The sequence below is a fragment of the Diadema antillarum genome, unplaced genomic scaffold (genome assembly GCF_040938485.1).
Source record: "Diadema antillarum isolate AM-2024a unplaced genomic scaffold, OU_Dant_1.0 seq00001189_RagTag, whole genome shotgun sequence".
In the NCBI taxonomy this organism is placed as follows: Eukaryota; Metazoa; Echinodermata; class Echinoidea; order Diadematoida; family Diadematidae; genus Diadema; species Diadema antillarum.
In genome coordinates, this window is record NW_027271987.1 from 953,437 (window position 1) to 972,557 (window position 19,121).

A 19,121-nucleotide genomic window follows, 5' to 3' on the forward strand; every position below is an offset into this window, starting at 1 on the left:
TTGTTTGGTAGTGTAATAACTTTGCCACTGGGCAGAAATCACATTGCGTTAATGCCCCGGTTGCGGACATCGCAATGCTCTGTTTTAATTTTTTTTGCATGATTGCCTTTATCGATATGTACTTTTGATGCCCAATGAATGTCATGACATATTTTACTTGCTGACCCATTGTGTTTTTTACTAGTACACCGTGTCCAGTACTGCTGGCTCTTGCCCGATAAAAAAGAGAATACTAGTAGCTTACGCTCTTTGATTACAAGCTTGAAAAAAGAAAAAAAGAAGAAGGAGGAGGAGGAAAAAGGAATCGCGCCATCTATTGACGGGCAGCAAAAACACGCATGCAAGCCCACGCCACTGATCGAAGAGTTCAGTACGTGCATGCATGCGCCAGACACGTCGAGTACGAGTCACAACAACCTACCTGGGCGCTGCGCGGCGCCGGGCTACTGAGAGCGGCTAGGCTGCTGGCCGCGCCTGCGCCTGTGGTGCAGGTACGTGCGGTGCATTCAGCTAGCTAGTTATAGCATTTATGCTGTGACGACGACAGTGACGATCTCGAAGACGACGGCCGCCTAACCCTAGGCAGGACGATAAGTTGTAGATCTAGTAGTCTAGCAGTTAAACCTACTTATCTTCGCCGGGCAGACACGGAGACTGCTTTGACGCAATGGCTACAATTCGAGGTGTAAAGGTATGTACGATGTAGACCACTTCCAGGGGTAGTAAATTTACTGTCACTGCACTGGTTCACTCACTGGGTTTAGGCAGAAGACACGGTCGGTCCCACCCTCCCAAGTTTGTGTCGGTCAGTCACATAATTGAACAATTGCAGGAAAATGAACTTACAGTACAAGAATATCCAGTTATTTTCGTCATGCACCTTTTAGTTTTATACACCCCCCCAAAAAAAAACAACAAACAAGCACTTGAACAATATTAGTGTAAAACTTTTTTAATTATTTTACTAATGTAACCAACCTTGTCAAGATTAACTTTAAAATTAGATCTACATGAATCACACTTTTTCAGACACAGATAGAATTTTACAAACATAAATTTACAAGACCGGAGTCTATGCCTAGTTGGACCTACTAGGCCTACTCATTGACCACTTTTTGATTAAATACCTTGTAGTTTATCTTCGAAAATATTTCTCAGTTTCACCTTAAATTCATTCACTATCTATGGCAGAAAATACAAGAAATTTGTGTCACGGCAGGCTCAGATTGTTGACTCGTATCGGAACTGCAGAATTCTCAAGGGACAAACGCAAGTAACATAAATTTACAGTACCGAGCGCTGGTGCAAGTTCTTCATTTTAACCCACCGCTTGTTCTCCATCAATGATAAAGCATGGTGTCTATATCTAGTCAATGGCTAAGACGTGTTAACAGTACAGTACAGTGTCACTGACAGTGCATTGTTAGTGTATAAACTAATATTTAATAAGGATTTCAGTGTCATGTATAAACTAATGAAATATTTAATAAGGTCATTAAGGATTCCAATTCTTTTTCCTCCTGTTTCCTCAGGTTATTTGACTGTACCCATCCATTTCTCTTGATTTGTATAAATGTTTGAATATTCCTGGGTATTGTGCCCCGTCCCATACATACTTTTGATTTTATGCACAAGAAAGCCATTGCGTGGCAGAAGTACAAAAAGTACAATGATGTGACGTGACAAAAAGATCATACAAGTAAGAAGTGGAGATCTATGTCATACTCAGAGTCATAGTCCTCTTAGTCGGATAAAGATCAACCAATGAGATCATCGACCACAGGCTAAAAAGAATCCCACACAGTTTTACACATTAAATGTACAACATGGGTGGATCCAAGAATTCCAGAAAATCCCAAAAATACTTTTTTATTTTTATTTCTTTTATTTAAACTGCACAGTCGGGGGTGGGTGGGAGGGGGGGGGGGCTACCCCCCCCCCCCACCCACCCCCGACTGTGCAGTTTATGGGGGTACAAAAGAAAGAAATTCTGCCTCTTATTATCCATCTGTGTCCAGTCTCCACGCCAATGTATCAAAATTTAGTTTGTCTTGCCTCACTGTTGAACCAGGTTAGCAGAACAAATTTACGCTCTATAATTGATAACTAATTTGGAAAATATGTCAAATGTTCCTGTGAAAGGGTCTTGTGGGGCTAGTTACTGGTGGGGCCTCTGGTCTTGGAAGAGCCACTGCAGAGAGATTAGTAAGAAGTGGAGCTCGAGTCGTCATTGCAGATCTGCCAAATTCCCCTGGGGAAGATGTTGCCAAGAGCCTTGGAGCAGATTGCAAATTTTCAGCGACAGATGTGAGTACCGGTACATGTTCATAACGTATATGATTAAGAGCAAGCTAGCACTCTCTATGTTGCACACTGGAGTGATATTTTTGTCCATTTTGTTGCTCACAACAATCTTTTGGGGTCACATTGCATTTGGATCTAATGCCAAGTGTCTGGATTAATTGTAAGAGAAGTGACATACACTGTAGAGTATGTATAAACTCAAATTTAATATAATCCACATGAATTTCATTTAAATTAAAGTTATTTGATCTGACATGTACTAAATTGTCTCCTGACTGAAATGAAGGATGGATAGGAAAATATATAAATTCAAAGGTCACTCCATTTTTTGAGATTTGCAGTATCCTCTGAATCCTCAAGATTATTTATTAACCTAGGTCTAGAGATCATATTTACACTTACAGGCCTGTGACTAGGATAATTTACAGACAGGAATTAAGGCTGTTCAATGAAATACAGAATGTGTTGAAGGGCAAAGAATTAGCATAACTCTTCCCTTTCCTCATACATTGTGTGTATTCTTAACTAATTTGTGTTCAAATAATAGGCTATGATTGGATGTTGTCACTACATTTATAGTCAAAAATTTGCTGTGGGATAATTACAGAAACCTATGGCAGGAATTAGATTCTTTGTGTGGAATTATTGCAAAGCAAGTAGACATTATAACACTTCATAATATAACTTTTCGAATGTTCAAGTCTCTGCACTGCTTCAGATTATTTCAATGTAGAACCTGCTTACATTTTTATTCAGTCTGTAGTTGTGTAAACAGAACAAATTGTACACATTGAAGAGAGCTCCCTTTATGATACTTTACCAGTGGAACTGAAAGGAGAACATGGAATCCACTGGTAATTTACATGGTATTCAGGACATTTTGCCCTGATAGAATTTATCTGTATGTTTCTTTTAATTTGACCCATTCAGGTGGAGATTTCGGTTCTATTCAATGTATCACCAACCCTTTGAGTACTTTAATATTCGTATCTCATTTAATTGAAAGCTCAAGGATATTCTTCTATACTTCTATAGTTTGATCTATATCAAATATATGTACTCAGGTAATAAAATAAGAGAGCTGCTAATTCCCCAAACAATTTGGAATACAATTTATAGTATGAGCAGTGAGGTCAGATGTTCTTACTGGTATTATTAAAATTTCCTTGATAGGTGACTTCAGTTGATGATGTTACAGCAGCCATCAACACAGCCAAGGAAGCCTTTGGGAAACTGGATGTGGCTGTGAATTGTGCAGGAATTGGTATAGCTGTGAAAACGTACAACTTCAACAAGGACAGAGCGCACCCACTTGATGAGTTCCAGAGGGTGCTTATGATCAACACCGCCGGCACTTTCAATGTGATTCGTCTGGCAGCTGGGGCTATGGGCCAGAATGAACCCAATGAGGACGGCGAGAGGGGAGTCATCGTCAATACTGCCAGCGTGGCAGCCTACGACGGCCAGATGGGTCAAGCAGCATACTCGGCGTCCAAGGGAGCCATTGTGGGCATGACTCTTCCGATCGCACGAGACTTGTCTTCTCAAGGCATTCGGGTGTGCACAGTAGCACCAGGTATGTACAGTGCACTCCCGTTATAACGAAATGCTCGGGACCGGCCGTTTTCTTTCGTTATAACGAAATTTCGTTATAACCGAACAAATACAATATATAACAAAAAGAAGGTAACCACGCATATGTCATATAATGTTTGTTGAATACTCATCATACACTGGAAAGCTATGTGAAATGGGATGGTACCATGGCTTTTTAATTTTGTTTGGATATTACATTTAAAAGAGAGCATAAAGTTGTTTTTGTCACACAATAAGTCGTAGACGATAGAAAATAATAGTTTAGGATTCTGTTACAGTTCGCTATTCCAAAGATTCGTTTCTTACTAAAGTTCGTTACTCCGAAAGACTCTTTGTTCCGAAGTTTCGAAGGACTCTTTGTTCCGAAGTTTCGCCATTCCCGGGAATCCAAAGGTTTGTTCATCATTTTGAAGCTTCGCTCTTCCGACGATTCGTTATTCCGAAAGTTCATGATTTAGATATAAATATGTTATTCTTCGTTTTCCGAAGGCTCGTTGATCGGAAAATGAAATGAGTTTCGTCATTTCGAAGGTTTGTAAATGAAAAAATGAGAATGGTTCACTGTTCCGAAGATTTTTTAATCCGACAATGAAATAAAGTTTGTTATTCCGAAGAAGGTTTGTGAATTAAAAAAAAAAGAAATGCGAGAGGTTAGTTATTTCGTAGGTTCGGTTATCTTAAGACGATTATAAAGTTTGCGATTCCCAAGTTTTGTTAGTGGACACACCTTTTTTCACCTTTGGATTACCGAAACTTTTTAAAATAATGTTCCGCTTAACGAAAGTTTAGAATTCCTATCGTTTCCTGACTAACGAACCGTCGTAATAAGAACCATATTTCATTGTTGGTTTAACGAACTTTAGTAATAACGAACTGTTTGAATAACGCCTAAATGTTCGTAATAACAAACCCTATTTCATTTCCGAACCAACGGACATTTAGGTGTATAAGAATTTGTGTGTTTTGTAATAAAGTACCTTCGGAACAATAAAACGAACCTTCTTTAATTTCAGATTGTAATTGCATTACAATAATGCAAGTCCCCCTCGGAAACTGTGCAGGAGACAAGGAGCGAACACGTACACAGTGATGTGAAGCGTTCGCCCCTGCAGAGACGCCATAATACTTTATATTCCACTACGTATTTTCGCAAGCGATTCGCATTTCGTTATAACGGAGCATATTTCTTTTGTTTTTCTTTGTCAGTGGTGCTCAGAAAATATTTCGTTATAACGGAAATTTCGTTATAACCGTGTTCGTTATAAGCGAATTTTGTACCACAGACTTCAATGGCGATAATTTTGGGACCAGAAGTTTTACTTCGTTATAACGAAATTTCGTTATAACCGTGTTCGTTATAACGGGAGTGCACTGTATACATATTCAGACAGGAGATAGAGTGTGTACATACTCTCAAGTCTTATTGTTCATTTTTTACCCATTTTCTGTCATCAAAACATTTGGCCGTGCTAGAATTTCTGTTTCTTTCTCTCTCCCTCTGTCCCATTTACATTAAAGCACAATTAATTGGGATTGTTAACAATTGCTCAGTATGCTGTTGTACTCCTACTTTAAACGTCTTGTAGGAAATCAACTTTGCTTTCACCGCACATAGCTTCCACAGAAATGCTCTTGCTAGGGCAGTCAAACCTGCCTTAGCGGCCACCTGTCTATAGCGGCCACTGAAATATCCCCCCGAGAGAAAAACCCTGTTAAAGACCCTGTGTATAGCGGCCACCTGTCTGACGCGGCCAGCGGCCACAAATTTTGTTTCCCGCGGTAGATTTTAACCTGTCTATAGCGCCCAAAGAGCCAATAATTAAGCGTGTTTTCTGCTTTGTAGCCGTGCCAGTCATTCATGGGCAACGTTCAGTAATCGCCACTGCTGTATTCATCACTCCTTCAGTCATAATAATGCACTAGTGTTAAGCTTTCTTCACGACTGTACACATGCTTATATGTACTGTGCAACAATTTCATAAACACCGGCATGGTTCAGTGCATGAAACACACGTGTGCATATGCACACACATACATGGATACCTATAGATGTATACAACGATGACACGTAGGCAATGTACACAAAGTTGGATAACCTGTCTATAGCGGCCACCTGTCTATAGCGGCCACTTTTGCTGTCTCCCTTGGGTGGCCGCTATAGACAGGTTTGACTGTACATTGTGCATGGAAACAGACAAAACTATGTCTTAGTCATAAAAATCTATCATGGGAAACACATTTTGCCTCATCTTGCCTTACTTAAGGAATGGTTCAATAAGAAATATTGCCATGGTCAGCAATGTTTCAGATGTTTTAAAGTTTATTAACGTACAATGACAATTATGAAATTGCTCATTGAAAAATGAAAATTCTATTCATGAAAGAAAAAAGAAAACCTGAAACATTTGCTCATGGGTTCCTGGATACTTCAGCCAAAATGTAACATGAATAATACTGTTTTTTCTTTCTTTCTTTCTTTTGGCAACCCAATGGTTGTAATCACTTTTGTTAAATTCTATCCTTTGTTTCAATGTCATTTCATATCACATTTTTCAACAACATCATGTCACCATGGGTCATTTTGTCAATATTAGGAGAACCCATTTATAACATGGGAATTGCTTCAATCTCGCACTTTTGTCTGGTTTTCCATGTTTGAAACTTCTACAGTGGGAACTACTATAGGAAATTATGGCTGCTATATGCTTTTTGCTGACATAAAACAAATAAAGTCTTTGCCTAACTTGTTGGAGCGAATACATGTAATAATAGTACACAGCAAATCACTTTTAATATTTAACACTTGTAAATTTATCTATCATTATTTTTGCAGGTCTTTTCGACACACCTCTCTTGGCCTCTTTACCAGAGAAAGTTAGGGCCTTCCTCGCCCGCACCGTTCCTTTTCCCAGCAGACTTGGGGCTCCCGATGAGTATGCTCATATAGTTCTATCAATCATCCAAAACCCGATGATGAATGGAGAGGTCATTCGCATTGATGGAGCCCTCCGAATGCAGCCATGAAAAGCCTTGACCATTGCAACCTGACCATCAGGTGGCTTAGTGCTTTTTATAATATCAATTTTGACATCAATGACATGAACTGAAATTTTGTTGCACAATCAGACCTCATTTCAGACATGGCTGTATAATGCACTGTGGTTGATGAGTTCTATAAAATCATGTGGCATTGATAAGTATTCAAGTGTAATCTATTTTTAAAGAAAATCATAGCCTGTGATTGTACTTCTCCGTGAGAGTTCATTACCTCCGCCAGGGAGTTGTTCTGTCTGTGTATTGTCTGTTTCCAAAATAACTGGATGAAATTTTCAGGAAAAGGTGATGACACAAAGACCAGATGATTAAATTATGGTGGTTTTACCATTATGTATTTTTAAACATTTTTTTTTTTTCAAAGGCCTTTTTATCATTGGGAAATGGGCCAACATTTGAGGGAATTCAAGCTATGCCATATTTGAGATGTGCATACATGCACTGAGCGTGTGCTCGAGGTGCAGCAAGAAGCTAAGGTAGAGACACTAGAAAGGATTCTTCATCATTGGGAAATTGGGCCATATTCAGCAAAATTTTTATATATCATGTGCATGTGGGTGGAAATGAGCTGCTTGGTGGAGGTCTGCTCTCGCTGAGTGTTTTCCTAGTTATTATGGTGTGTTTTAACAGAATTTCATCCCACTGCATAAAAATGTAATGTTTGTGTGGTATGCAACTTATTTCGGAAGTCTCAATAGAGACTACAGTACAATGTATTTGAGTAATAATATGAGAGATGCCCCTCATGTAATCCAGCAAATGCATTCTCATTCATTCCAGCTTCTGTAGTAACTCTACAAGGTCCCAGGATTGTTTTCTTGGATTACATGTAATTTCTTTTTCTCTCGGGTACTGTCCTTTCTTGGAATTCTTGCATATTTTTGGGTAAGCATGATTTCTTGGTATGGACTGGATGTTTTCTTTATATTCCCTGTCATATTCCGCACACAATTGATAGAATAACCCTGCGGAAAATCCCTGCAATGATAGATAAATTGTATGTTGGTAAGATGAAGTCTCATGTTTGCATCTTTGTGTGCATTCTCTGCTAATTTGTGGACATGGAGGGAAATGAATGTCTAATTATGTATTTAAAAAAATCAGCTATAAATAAAACAACAAAAACCCCTGAGAGGGTATTTGTCCCCATATTGGAAATGTTTGCTTTATTTGTGTATGTACAGTCAACCTTGCCAACCTTGCCAACCTTGCCTAAGTCAAATCTGTTTGGACTGAAGAAATGGCTTCGACTTAGGAAAATTTTACTTATGAGGGATAAATCACCAGAATACAAAGAGGACTGGGAAAAAACCTTCAGCAAGGTCGACTGTATCTGTTATGTTTTCAAAAACACACAAATCATCACATTTTTATCTTCAGACATGCACACACTCACTATAATATGTTGTATATCAGACTTCTGCTACTCCATTCATTTTGAAGAATGACATAGACCATTTGTGCTGAATTTCCCTGATTTTTAGTAATCGGTAGAACTGTGTACATTCAGTATCTGAGTGCCACTTCTCTATGATGGTTACTGTTACTAATATAAATTGTGTTCAAGAAAAAGAACACAAACACTCACACACAACATAGTGCAGTACAAACACATTCGGGTTGTTTAGTTTTATCATTTATTTTGATTGACTGTGATAATCATATGAATTATTGTGGGGTCATAATAGTCTCTATACATCTCCACAGTATCATTTCAAAATATGTTTAAAAAAAAAAAAGCTTACATATATGCAAATATGCGTAAGCCCTTTTAACTCGATATTTAATTGTTGTTAAGAGGATCAAAATGGCTGATATAAAAATGTGTGGGATTGAAGGTTGAATATGTTCCCACATTGTCTGTTATACAACAGAGTTTTTTTTTCAGCTAGTTATGGTAGTATAATACAATATGATATAAAAATAGACATCTCTCAATCAGTTTATCTCAAACTCAGTGATGGTATGGTTTTACGGTTACTGACTTGGGGATAACAAATCGTACAAACATTATGTGCAGTACTTACAGTGAATATATAATACAACTTATCATGCTCAACACAATCTTACAGTCGGAGGTGTAAAAGGTTAGTGAGAATATGGCAAGTTAAGGCCTACAATCTCGTCATTGCATTCAAAGAGCACACTTACGGTGATAACACACATCATACACAATGTAGTATCAGTAAGAACTATTCCATCAATCAATGTACATGCACTGCACAGACAATTCAGGGGTTACATCAGCAATACAATGAACAGGGGAACCTTACTATAACATGCTCCTTTGGACCACTGAATTTCTTTGTTATATCAGGGATAAAAATTAAACAATATTAATAAAATTACCTTGTACGATTTGTACCGGGTAACCCAGCATATCTAGCATTGTTAAAGAAAGGTTCCACTGTACATATATTATCTAATTAACCTTGAGGAGCTCCTGTTCGTGGCCTGGCGGATAAGAAAATAGACTTGATCTGAGGTACATGATTCAAGTCCCCTAGCTGTGGTTGGTGTGCCTCTAAACGAAGAACTTTATCCTTAATATTGTCTGGTCAATCAAAGGGGACTCAAAGCTTTCAGTCACATGGTAGCTGCTCTACAAGCCTTCAACTCAGCAGCCAAGTCTCACAAATCATGATACAAATTCTTTGTTCATGAAGTTTGAGTAATTCATGATAAAGACTGGATCTAGAACAGCATGATCATACACTGTCTAAGAACATTCCAAGCACTACAAGAGCTACCACTGGTGGTATACAATATAGAGATTCTGATTTAGAATTTAGGTATTTACGCATATCTCCTACACACGGACATAAAATCTTAGTTCTGATGATGCATACTAGGTCAACTGCTCACAGATCAAAATTTTCCTAACATGGAGCAGGAGATATAAATTAAACAACAAATGGCAATAAAAATCATGCAGTCCACGTATAACATCCAAATAATTACCTCCTCAAAGTCAAAGCAATGAAACGGCATCTGGAGGAAATAACCTTGATTATTCAACACCCTACACTGAGCAAAGTAAGTTGCCCTGCACACCCATCTCCCCCCATAATCCAAGGTGCCCAATTATTTTAGTTCCATTCCAATTTATCAGGTGTGTGAGGATCAGCTGGCAAGAATTTTCTGTAAGAAAATATCAATCAGTTTTGATTCAACAGTACTGCACATGTATGTGTATGGAAAGTTACCACGCATAAGTAAATTCTGTGGGACCAGTACAGCAATTACATTTACACAGATTTTCCCTACAACACTTTCACTCCAGTGCACTCCCATTAAAACGTACATGGTTATTACAAAATTCTCATTACGATGAAATCAAAATTCAGGTCCCAAAGTTATGATCTATATATTATGCTTATACATACACTATACTGTTCAGTTATAATGAAATTTCGATATAACGAAACAAAACGGCCATGCCCAAGGACTTTGTTATAACGGAAGTACACTGTATAAGAATAAGCAGTTATGTTGGTAACCCAAATTTCTCAGGATAATCAATTTCTCCTGTGGCTTGCTATGAAAGAGATAGATTATATCTCCTGTTTGTACATGTATGTACTGCATGCACAATGCAATCATCTTGGAGCATGGAGCTGTCTACAGTCACTTCATCAGCACTTTTAACCCTTCCTATGCCAGTGACTTTGGGCAGTGTACAGTGCTGTTTCGGTTTTTTTCTGCCAGTCAGCACTAAATGCAAACAAAGGGTAGGGTAACACCCCCAGTATTCGGTCATTTGAGCTTTTTTGCAATATTTTTCTAACTAAAATAATACATACATACATCATATCTACAGCAATGTTTGTGAAATATATCAAATTTCTTTAATCTCAATTTTCATTTTGTAAAATATCACACAGAATTTCACAAAATCCCAAAATATATCACCTTGAAAATTCCCCAGAATACGGTCACCGCGACCAGTATTCAGTCACGCAATATGCGCGTTCAAAGTCAATGCGTGTTCAAGGCAGCTCCAAAAAAGCACCGCGCGCTACCTTGCATTGGCGACATTGCAGCACCCGTTGGTGACCAAATACTGGGGAATCGGTGCTTGCATTCAACCCTTGTACATTGAGACATTGTATCGGCACGTACAGAATTTTTAAAAAAATTTTGCGTCTTTGAGGATACCATCACACTCCAAGCTTGTGATAAGCAAAAAATCCCGCGAGAGAATGGCGTATTTCTTGATTTTTAGCGCTTTTTCGGCGACCCATACTCTTAAAACTGGGCTCAATCTGCGTGCGCTTTTAGAAAGTAGTGCCAATTCTGCACTAAAATTTGGGATTTGGATGGATTTTTAGAGGGGGCTAAGGGAGTTTTCTGTTGTGATTGAGTGTGCAAGTATGTGAATTGATGTGATTTGTGTGTGTTGTGACAGTAGAACTTCCTGGCTGGTGACTAGTGATAAGTGAGCGAATACCGGTAGGTGACCGAATACTGGTACTCTTACCCTAAAGCAGTTTATTCTGCACAACACAGTAGTGTTAATCATTACATTTATCTTTCTGAATGTAACAATGAAAGCTGGAGTATATTTGCCAACTGTTTGCATAGAAGCAATATATGTAAACACTGGTGACATATATAGACATTTGGAGGTTTAAATCCACAGTAGATGTGACATAAAGTATTGTAAACACTGCATTTATGCTGCCAACGTTTGCCCTGCTATTCAGTAAGTGTATGGACCAACATTTATGTGAATCAGGAGATATGATGACGAAGATTTCACTGGTTGCCAGTTACTAAATGCGCTCCTGGTCTCCGTGACGATCTCAAGATAGAGAATTGTCTCATAAGGCCCGGTAATAGGACTCTGCAGAGACAGATAACCTGTATCAAATAAAAAAAAAAAAGAACAATGTCAAGATGTAATCATCTGCCTTGTCTTTCACATTTTTTTACACACTGATACAATACATTTAATTTAAAAACTGTACAAGACAAACTTGTGTGAATAAGGCATAAAATGTAAAGATGACAATACTAAATCAGCCTGATGCTTACCTAATACAGTGAGAATAAAGAAAAGACCACCAACAGATCATATTATAGTGGGCTAGTACTAGAAGTGCAATGACTAAATGCTGTAAAAGCTATTATTTTTGCGAGGGTCTAATTTTTTGTGAATCACTGTTGGACTGTGAATTTAGCAATACAAGAAATATCGCAAATGAACAGGCATTTAATAGTGACCTCCTCATTCGCAAAAATATCTGTAGGCAAAAAACAGCTTTTACAGGACGCCAATAGGGTCAAATGAAAGGCAATGAAACAATTCAATTTTTTGTGTTACATATAGACAGGAAAAAAACTATGATGCAGAGTCTCTATTAAGAGATATGTATAACTGTCTGTCTGCCAATAATTAAATTTTGTTGACAGGCCACTGTAAATTAATATCTCCCCTGTTTTTACCTGTTGGTTGTCCTCGAGGAAACAGCCGAGTAATGCTGAAATGATTGTCTTCATTTCCAGAAACAAGGTTGAAGTATGTCTGAGAAGTGCCCGCATACGAAGGCCGATAGTTAGGAAGCTGGAAGGTGGAGGATACAAAAGAAAAACTTTCACAGAAGTTACCCAAAGTGTGCTTGTCACTAAAAACTAATGTATTTTATGTCATGATCAGAATATTATAACTGCCATTCTTCTTCTTCTTATCATCATCAACATCATCATCATCATCATCATCATCATCATCATGAACCTACCCCAATGGTAAGGAGTCTGATTGGGTTCCGCAGGACCGTGATGCTGGGTAAGGCAACAAAGGTGTGGCTGATGGTGTTGTTGAGATTGGACAGAGAACAGTCTGCTGCATTGAGGGGACAGCTCTTCACACACTGGAATTCCTCACTGAAAGAAGGAATAAAACAAATGGGGTTGTGATCAAGACAGACTAAAAGTCTATAATGATGAATAACTTAATTGGCCTGTTGAAGACGAGAACACTCAGGCAGGTGTCTATGGGAAATGTATAGCAAAATCAGTCTAACCTCAACAGGTTGAACAGACAAAAAAGAGACCCATGCAGAAAGGAAAAGGAGATGAATGTGTGAGTGTATAAAACAGTATACAGTACCAAATTATGTCAATGCAACAAAATGTCACACACACTGCTGGTATTCTAAGTTTAGTTTAATGAGTTTATATTCTCCCAACTTAAACAATATCACTGTGACAGAAAATGGTCATGAGAGTAAAATGTAGATCTCTTGTCTTTATTTTGTTCAACTGTGCAGCTGCTCTCAAAGGATAGCACACATTTGTGAAATCATCAAGGAAAATAAAATAATTTAAAAAACTGATACTGAGAAAAATTGGCCTCTCACATTTGTACATTCACTATTGCTTACATTCTGAATCAGAAATGTTTAACATTTATTAAGCTAAATTTGTGTAACAATTAAATGTTGTGCTTGTGACCGCTAATATCGATTCTTCACAAGCTGATCTAAGTGACTAAATGTATCAAGAAAAGGCCAGGAAAATTTTTTAAAAAGTGAGGAAAGGAAGAAACTGAACCTACAGAATGCGACAAGCAGTGACCCCCCCCCCAAAAAAAAAAAAAAACAAAAAAAAAACAAAACAAAACAAAACAAAACAAAACAACAAAACAACAAACAAACAAACAGAAAGATCAAATGTCTGAAAGGGAGGTTAACTCTGAAAAAGGTCACAGAGAATGCAACTGACAGAATGATGAAGAAAAAATGTATAAAAGTTAACATTTTTTTGATTGATTGATTAACTGATTAGTTTATTGTCCACAAAGGAAATTCTTTGTTCATTGGATATTACAACAAATTAAACATAAATACATTACAAGTACATCAGAGACATATCGCAGAATGCAAATGAATCTAACTCTAACTCTAACAATATCGCATACATCATAACAACATGATACATTAACCCAACGTTTACAACTATGAAACAAAAACTATCAAACCATATTACTTTCATACAATTATTGAACTCATAAATGTATTCATTAATATCCTTTTTCTGCATCATCACTATTCATCATCCACATTATATAACAATCAGAAACTGGCCTGTTTCAAAAATTGAATTGTCGTAACTCTGGATTGATAACATCATATCTTCTGACATTTTTCAAAATCCAGACCTCTGTGGTGTCAGAATTGTATATAAAACATCACTTGACAAAAAAAAAGGTAAATTGGCACACACTTCTCCATTACACTGTGACATGTAGGCATGACAATAACATTACAGTTATATGAACTACACAGTTATACTGAACTACAGTCATATAACTTAATTCCATCAGCATTTAATACACACGGAAGACTTTGTAGTTATTTCTCAGATGTCTGCAAAAACAATCAGTTAATGGAGGATTATATTTTAACAACTATTGTCACCCTCCATAAATACAAAGGTAACATCATGTGTCATTCTGTACAGATACAATATTACAATCACTTTTCGTTGGACAAGAATTGAGACATACTGGTTTGACTTAAAAAAAAATACAATATGCATGGTGTTCATTAAGAGTTTAGTGACTCTTAATTGTGTTTTAAGTTGTAATTCTGAAAACACATCTACAGTGTATCTCTTAATCTATCTCTTTCTTGATATATTCCATCTGTCTATAGTGAATATATCAAAGCTGTTGAAATATCTTAAGCTTTGCAGCCAACATTTGATACAATTTCATACATTTGATATAAATTACCTAAAGTCACACTATCACAGATATTACTCTCAAAACTGAGGGAACTTTATGCCAGTATCAGGGTGCAAGCAAATATCCACTTGATTCAAAAACATACATGTAGTTTGATAATGCGGATTGGCAAATATGCCATATTTGTTTCATAAAGACTTTACAAAATTCTAATAGGATCATTCTGAAATGAACAGAAACATAGGGAACTTTCAGTACCTGACCTGTAGATAGTGTGACATAAAACAATGAAATACACATACTACAATATCTTTCACCAAAAGTATTTACAGAGTATGCTCTCTATGATAGAGCATAGTTGATATCAGTACATACACATCATAGAAACACAATCCACACAAGTTGTTATCAGCATGATACACAGTCATATAGAATTTCAGTACACAAAGCAGAAAAGCTCTTGCTCTGTGAAATGCTCTGATTGGCTGATGACAATCGGCCAATCAGAGCATTTCCTCATCTCTTGGTAGGCATATCCTGGACCAGATAAAAGATAGCTATACTGATTTTAAAAGTATCAAGTTATATTACTTCCGTGGCATTTTATCTTTTGACCTTTAACAAAAGATAACAACTGAGATAGAATAGTTTTCAGGATACGTGTATTATCTTAATCTGACAAAAGTAAACATCACTTCTGGGTAACTAATCCACTTGAGCAGAATAAAATACAGTGTAGTGCAAGCTACGCCAGAAAATAATTATAAATTAACCAACATTCAGGCATTCTGAACCTACTAATTCATCACCGAAATGCTAATGATAGCTGATGACTACTTATCATTATAACCTGGTCTTAAAAAAAAAAGAGTTGGTGTGCTTACTTTGTGGCTAAACAATGCAAAACATTGTGCATCAGTTTAGCAATGACAATATTACATAAGTTTTCATCTGGTCTCAGGTGAGCAATTAGTGGCTGGAATGATATGCACACAATAGCCAGACAAGAAAATAAATAATCCTGCATTTGGTATTGTTATGTTAATATCTACACTTAAAATGTACATTTAGTAGCTCATTGGAACTATGTTCATAGCTCTGAATCATTCATCAAGTGTGCTTCATAGCATACACTTAGAAGTTTAATTCATACGGTTGGTACTATGCATGACACTTTCTATAATAAAGAAAACAATCAAAATTAATGTTCCTCTAATAAAGGCATCCCATTGATTCTGACTGTTGTGCATTAGAAATCGAGCACTTCTTTTATGAAATCTCTATTCATAATATTCTCATCACTTTTGCAGTTTGGCATAATATCTATTAAAGGACCATGAACAGCAGCCATGTATCAGAAGGTTGGAAACATGAGAAGATTTGATTGAATCTATTGTAATACTATAGAATATACATGACTAGGGTACAAAACTTCAAAGAGATCATTTCCAATATACATCAAGACATTAATTGGTACACAGACTCAAGCACATATTGCTTTACGTGATCTTTCAACCTGGAATGAATAATGTATAAGTATACGACCAATGGTAAGTAGCTCCTCAAGCAAAGTCTACTACTGACAAACTGAATTCTCATGTCCAAATGCATGCATGCATCACTCTATTCCACATGTCCACCAAGTACAAGAATGCTCAGATTCTTCTGAATGTGACCTCTTATTCATCCTTCAGGGCAGATCGTGGCTTGCACAGAATTTCAAGTCCACATACACTCTCACTGATCATACACAACCTAAAGTCCACTTCTATCATAGTGCTCATCTTCGATAATTCATATTGTGATGAAAATTGTCCAGTTATTGTCAAATACGTAGCTCCCTTAATCAGCATTATGAGATCTCAACCATTACTGTTCCCTTTGAGTAGGAGTCACTCCCTAATCCCTCGACTCTGACCTGTAGATAGGTCCAGAAGAAAATGAACTCAAATGTCCAGACAGACCTTCTGTCTCTCAGCTACTGAAAGGGAAATGTATGAGGGGATATATCCACAAATAACTTGGTCATGTATTCCCCAACGAGTGTGGACGTTCCTTTCAGATAGACCTCCATGTACACAAAGATCTCAAACTCCAGAGGACCAACCATGGAGCGCACCACCCTGACGCTCGCTTTGGAGCCCTGCTGCTCCAGCTTGAACGCTTTGCTGCGATTGCCTCGAGGCATGCGGTAGAAGTAGTCGTACTTGGGGTTGTCCTTCGTCTGTATCCGGTATATGACGGTGTCTGCTGGGAAGGCCCCTGGAAGGTCAATGAACTTGTGGCTGATGGAGACTGGCTGAAACAGGCAGTACGTGTTCCCATGTTCACACGGCTCACGGATACAAATATTGGCTCTGCAAGAACAAAACGACCTACCATTAGCTTTCAAGTCTGGATGAATATTTCACTCAAATATACTCATAAAAACTTACATCTAGAATAATGCTTTACACATACTTTGCCAACTACAATGGGTAGATACATGTGGGGTGTATACTAAATGCTCAATATCATCACATTTCCTATTAATAAATACAATTTAAAGCACCAACACATTTCCTTCCACCTTTGATATATATGCATAGGACAAAACAGATTGTCTTGCTTATGTCTATAGTGCTATTTGTTTGTTTGATAAAGAAAGTTATTTCTATTACCCCTTTTTACCATTATCAGTTTTTAACAATATAGTTAAAATTCAAATATGAAATATCCCAAATGTCTGTTTATATCTGTTAACATTTGATTAGTAGTGCAAATAAATATTGTTAGCATCATCCAAACATTAGGAAACAAGTTTTACCAAAGTTATTTGGAAAATGACATATAAATATGAATATGTATATTGCCATATGACTACCATAAGTATAAATGCTCTAACAAAGTTTGAATCGATGAAAGCATAAAGCAGTGAGTCTCCATTTGTATGTAGGTATAATTTAGTGAATATACATATATACATTTTATATATGTATGTATGTATATATATATATATATATATATATATATATATATATATATATATACGAATATACATATATACATTTTATATATGTATGTATGTATATATATATATATATATATATATATATATATATGATTCATATACCTCACACCATTTGAGTTGCTTTAGGAAGCTGTACTGAAATATTTCTCTATATCATTATCTCAACTGGAAGCAGTATAGCAAGAAATCAGCATGAAATCTAATTATCATTGTGCAATTGAGATGTACTCATATTTGTCAGGTGGTGGTACCACTGACTGGAATTAGGTTCCAATCAACATTTGCGATTCTTGACTGTAATGAAATGTCTTTAACTTTATACTAGCAACATAATGTTTATCATCTTCTCATTTTCATGAGATTCAAACACAATAATTTGATTTCATCACATTCTAAACCACTAAACCAACAGCATAATAAGGATTTGTCATTTTGCTCTGTACTAACAATCCAATACTTGCATCTATCAAATAAAAATGCACATAAACCTTGCCAAACATACCTTTTCTAAAGTTTCCTAAAAGCATCCAATTGATTCTACCAAACCTCTGCCAATTGGTGTTATGCTGACACAAATTACACTAATACAAAAAGATACACACAACACAATATGTGGACAGGTATGTTACAATAGACAAGTGCAAGCCACATCAAAAACAGGTGGATTCAAAGACATTGAACATTTGGGAGTCATCATGATGAAATCTTAATGCAATGTGACTCTCAAAATCTGAAGTGCCAAAGACCTAGTATGGATATAGGACAACACCATTGCTCGTACCATCTTCAGACAATCTTAAACTTATTGTTTATGAATAGGGACCAGATAACCCTAAACTCCTTTTTGTATAATTACCTTACATTGTTCCACCTGAGTAGGTAGTCTAACTTACATCGTGGTCATGTTTTGGATGAATGAACAAATCACTTCAATATGAAATAGCTTGGCAGAAGTGCACAAGCAGATAAATGCTCAAATTATAGGTTACCTGCAGTCCTACAGAAGAAAAAAAGTGAAAACAAGACTGAAAACCCCAACCTAAAACCCCCCAACAAATACACATTTGGCAATATGAAAACCCCAGAAATAAAAAGGCTGTAGCCTTAGAAACAGAATCATTTGTATTTTGTTACATGACTTGAATCCACCTGAGGTTAAATGCATAGAATTCTAAAAGAAGCAGACTTACCAACAAAGTGACGAAGCTCTTCTGTTATGCCATTCATGATTAGTTGAGAGGAAAAGCTGCGTCGCCGAAGCAAAAACGACCGCAATGCTGGCACACAAAATTTGCACATGACACTTGCACAAGTACAAACATGGTCTTAGTAAGTAGTTATCATTTCTGTATAGCATATGAATACAATTCACTTTCAAAAGACATCCTATATAGTTTCTATATAGTTTAATAGCAACACATGACTCCACTTCCATGTACAGAGCATACGAAGTGAAATTATGAATTA

General features: G+C 36.9%; 3 protein-coding genes across 3 annotated transcripts in view; 1 reads left to right on the forward strand and 2 right to left on the reverse strand.

Annotated features, from left to right (window-relative positions):
• Positions 1-547: 547 nt before the first annotated feature.
• LOC139744582 (3-hydroxyacyl-CoA dehydrogenase type-2-like) lies at positions 548-8,075 on the forward strand. The gene is made up of 4 exons (XM_071655016.1): positions 548-691; positions 2,143-2,307; positions 3,478-3,880; positions 6,734-8,075. The coding sequence occupies exons 1-4, from the start codon at positions 668-670 to the stop codon at positions 6,922-6,924; spliced, it is 783 nt and encodes a 260-aa protein (XP_071511117.1). The 5' UTR covers positions 548-667; the 3' UTR covers positions 6,925-8,075.
• Positions 8,076-8,641: 566 nt separating this feature from the next.
• LOC139744583 (uncharacterized) overlaps positions 8,642-19,121 on the reverse strand; it is a 35,627-nt gene continuing 25,147 nt past the window's right edge. The window contains exons 16-18 of the mRNA XM_071655017.1: positions 12,696-12,840; positions 12,403-12,520; positions 8,642-11,817 (exon numbers count right to left, since the gene is read on the reverse strand). Of these exons, the coding sequence (XP_071511118.1) occupies positions 11,657-11,817; positions 12,403-12,520; positions 12,696-12,840 (424 nt within the window). The 3' untranslated portion in view covers positions 8,642-11,656. The remainder of the gene's footprint in view (positions 11,818-12,402; positions 12,521-12,695; positions 12,841-19,121) is intronic.
• On the reverse strand, positions 16,327-18,558 carry LOC139744574 (uncharacterized). Its single transcript, XM_071655007.1, has 2 exons — positions 18,548-18,558; positions 16,327-17,001 (listed from the first exon to the last, which is right to left on the reverse strand). Exons 1-2 carry the CDS (start codon positions 18,556-18,558, stop codon positions 16,623-16,625), a joined length of 390 nt encoding a protein of 129 aa, XP_071511108.1. The 3' UTR covers positions 16,327-16,622.

Excerpts from the sequence above, each read along its gene's own strand:
- LOC139744582 (XM_071655016.1), top strand. The coding sequence starts at position 668 with ATGGCTACAATTCGAGGTGTAAAG. Across the intron at positions 2,308-3,477 it reads GCAAATTTTCAGCGACAGAT|GTGACTTCAGTTGATGATGT; the intron begins GTGAGTACCGGT and ends TTTCCTTGATAG. Across the intron at positions 3,881-6,733 it reads GGTGTGCACAGTAGCACCAG|GTCTTTTCGACACACCTCTC; the intron begins GTATGTACAGTG and ends TTATTTTTGCAG.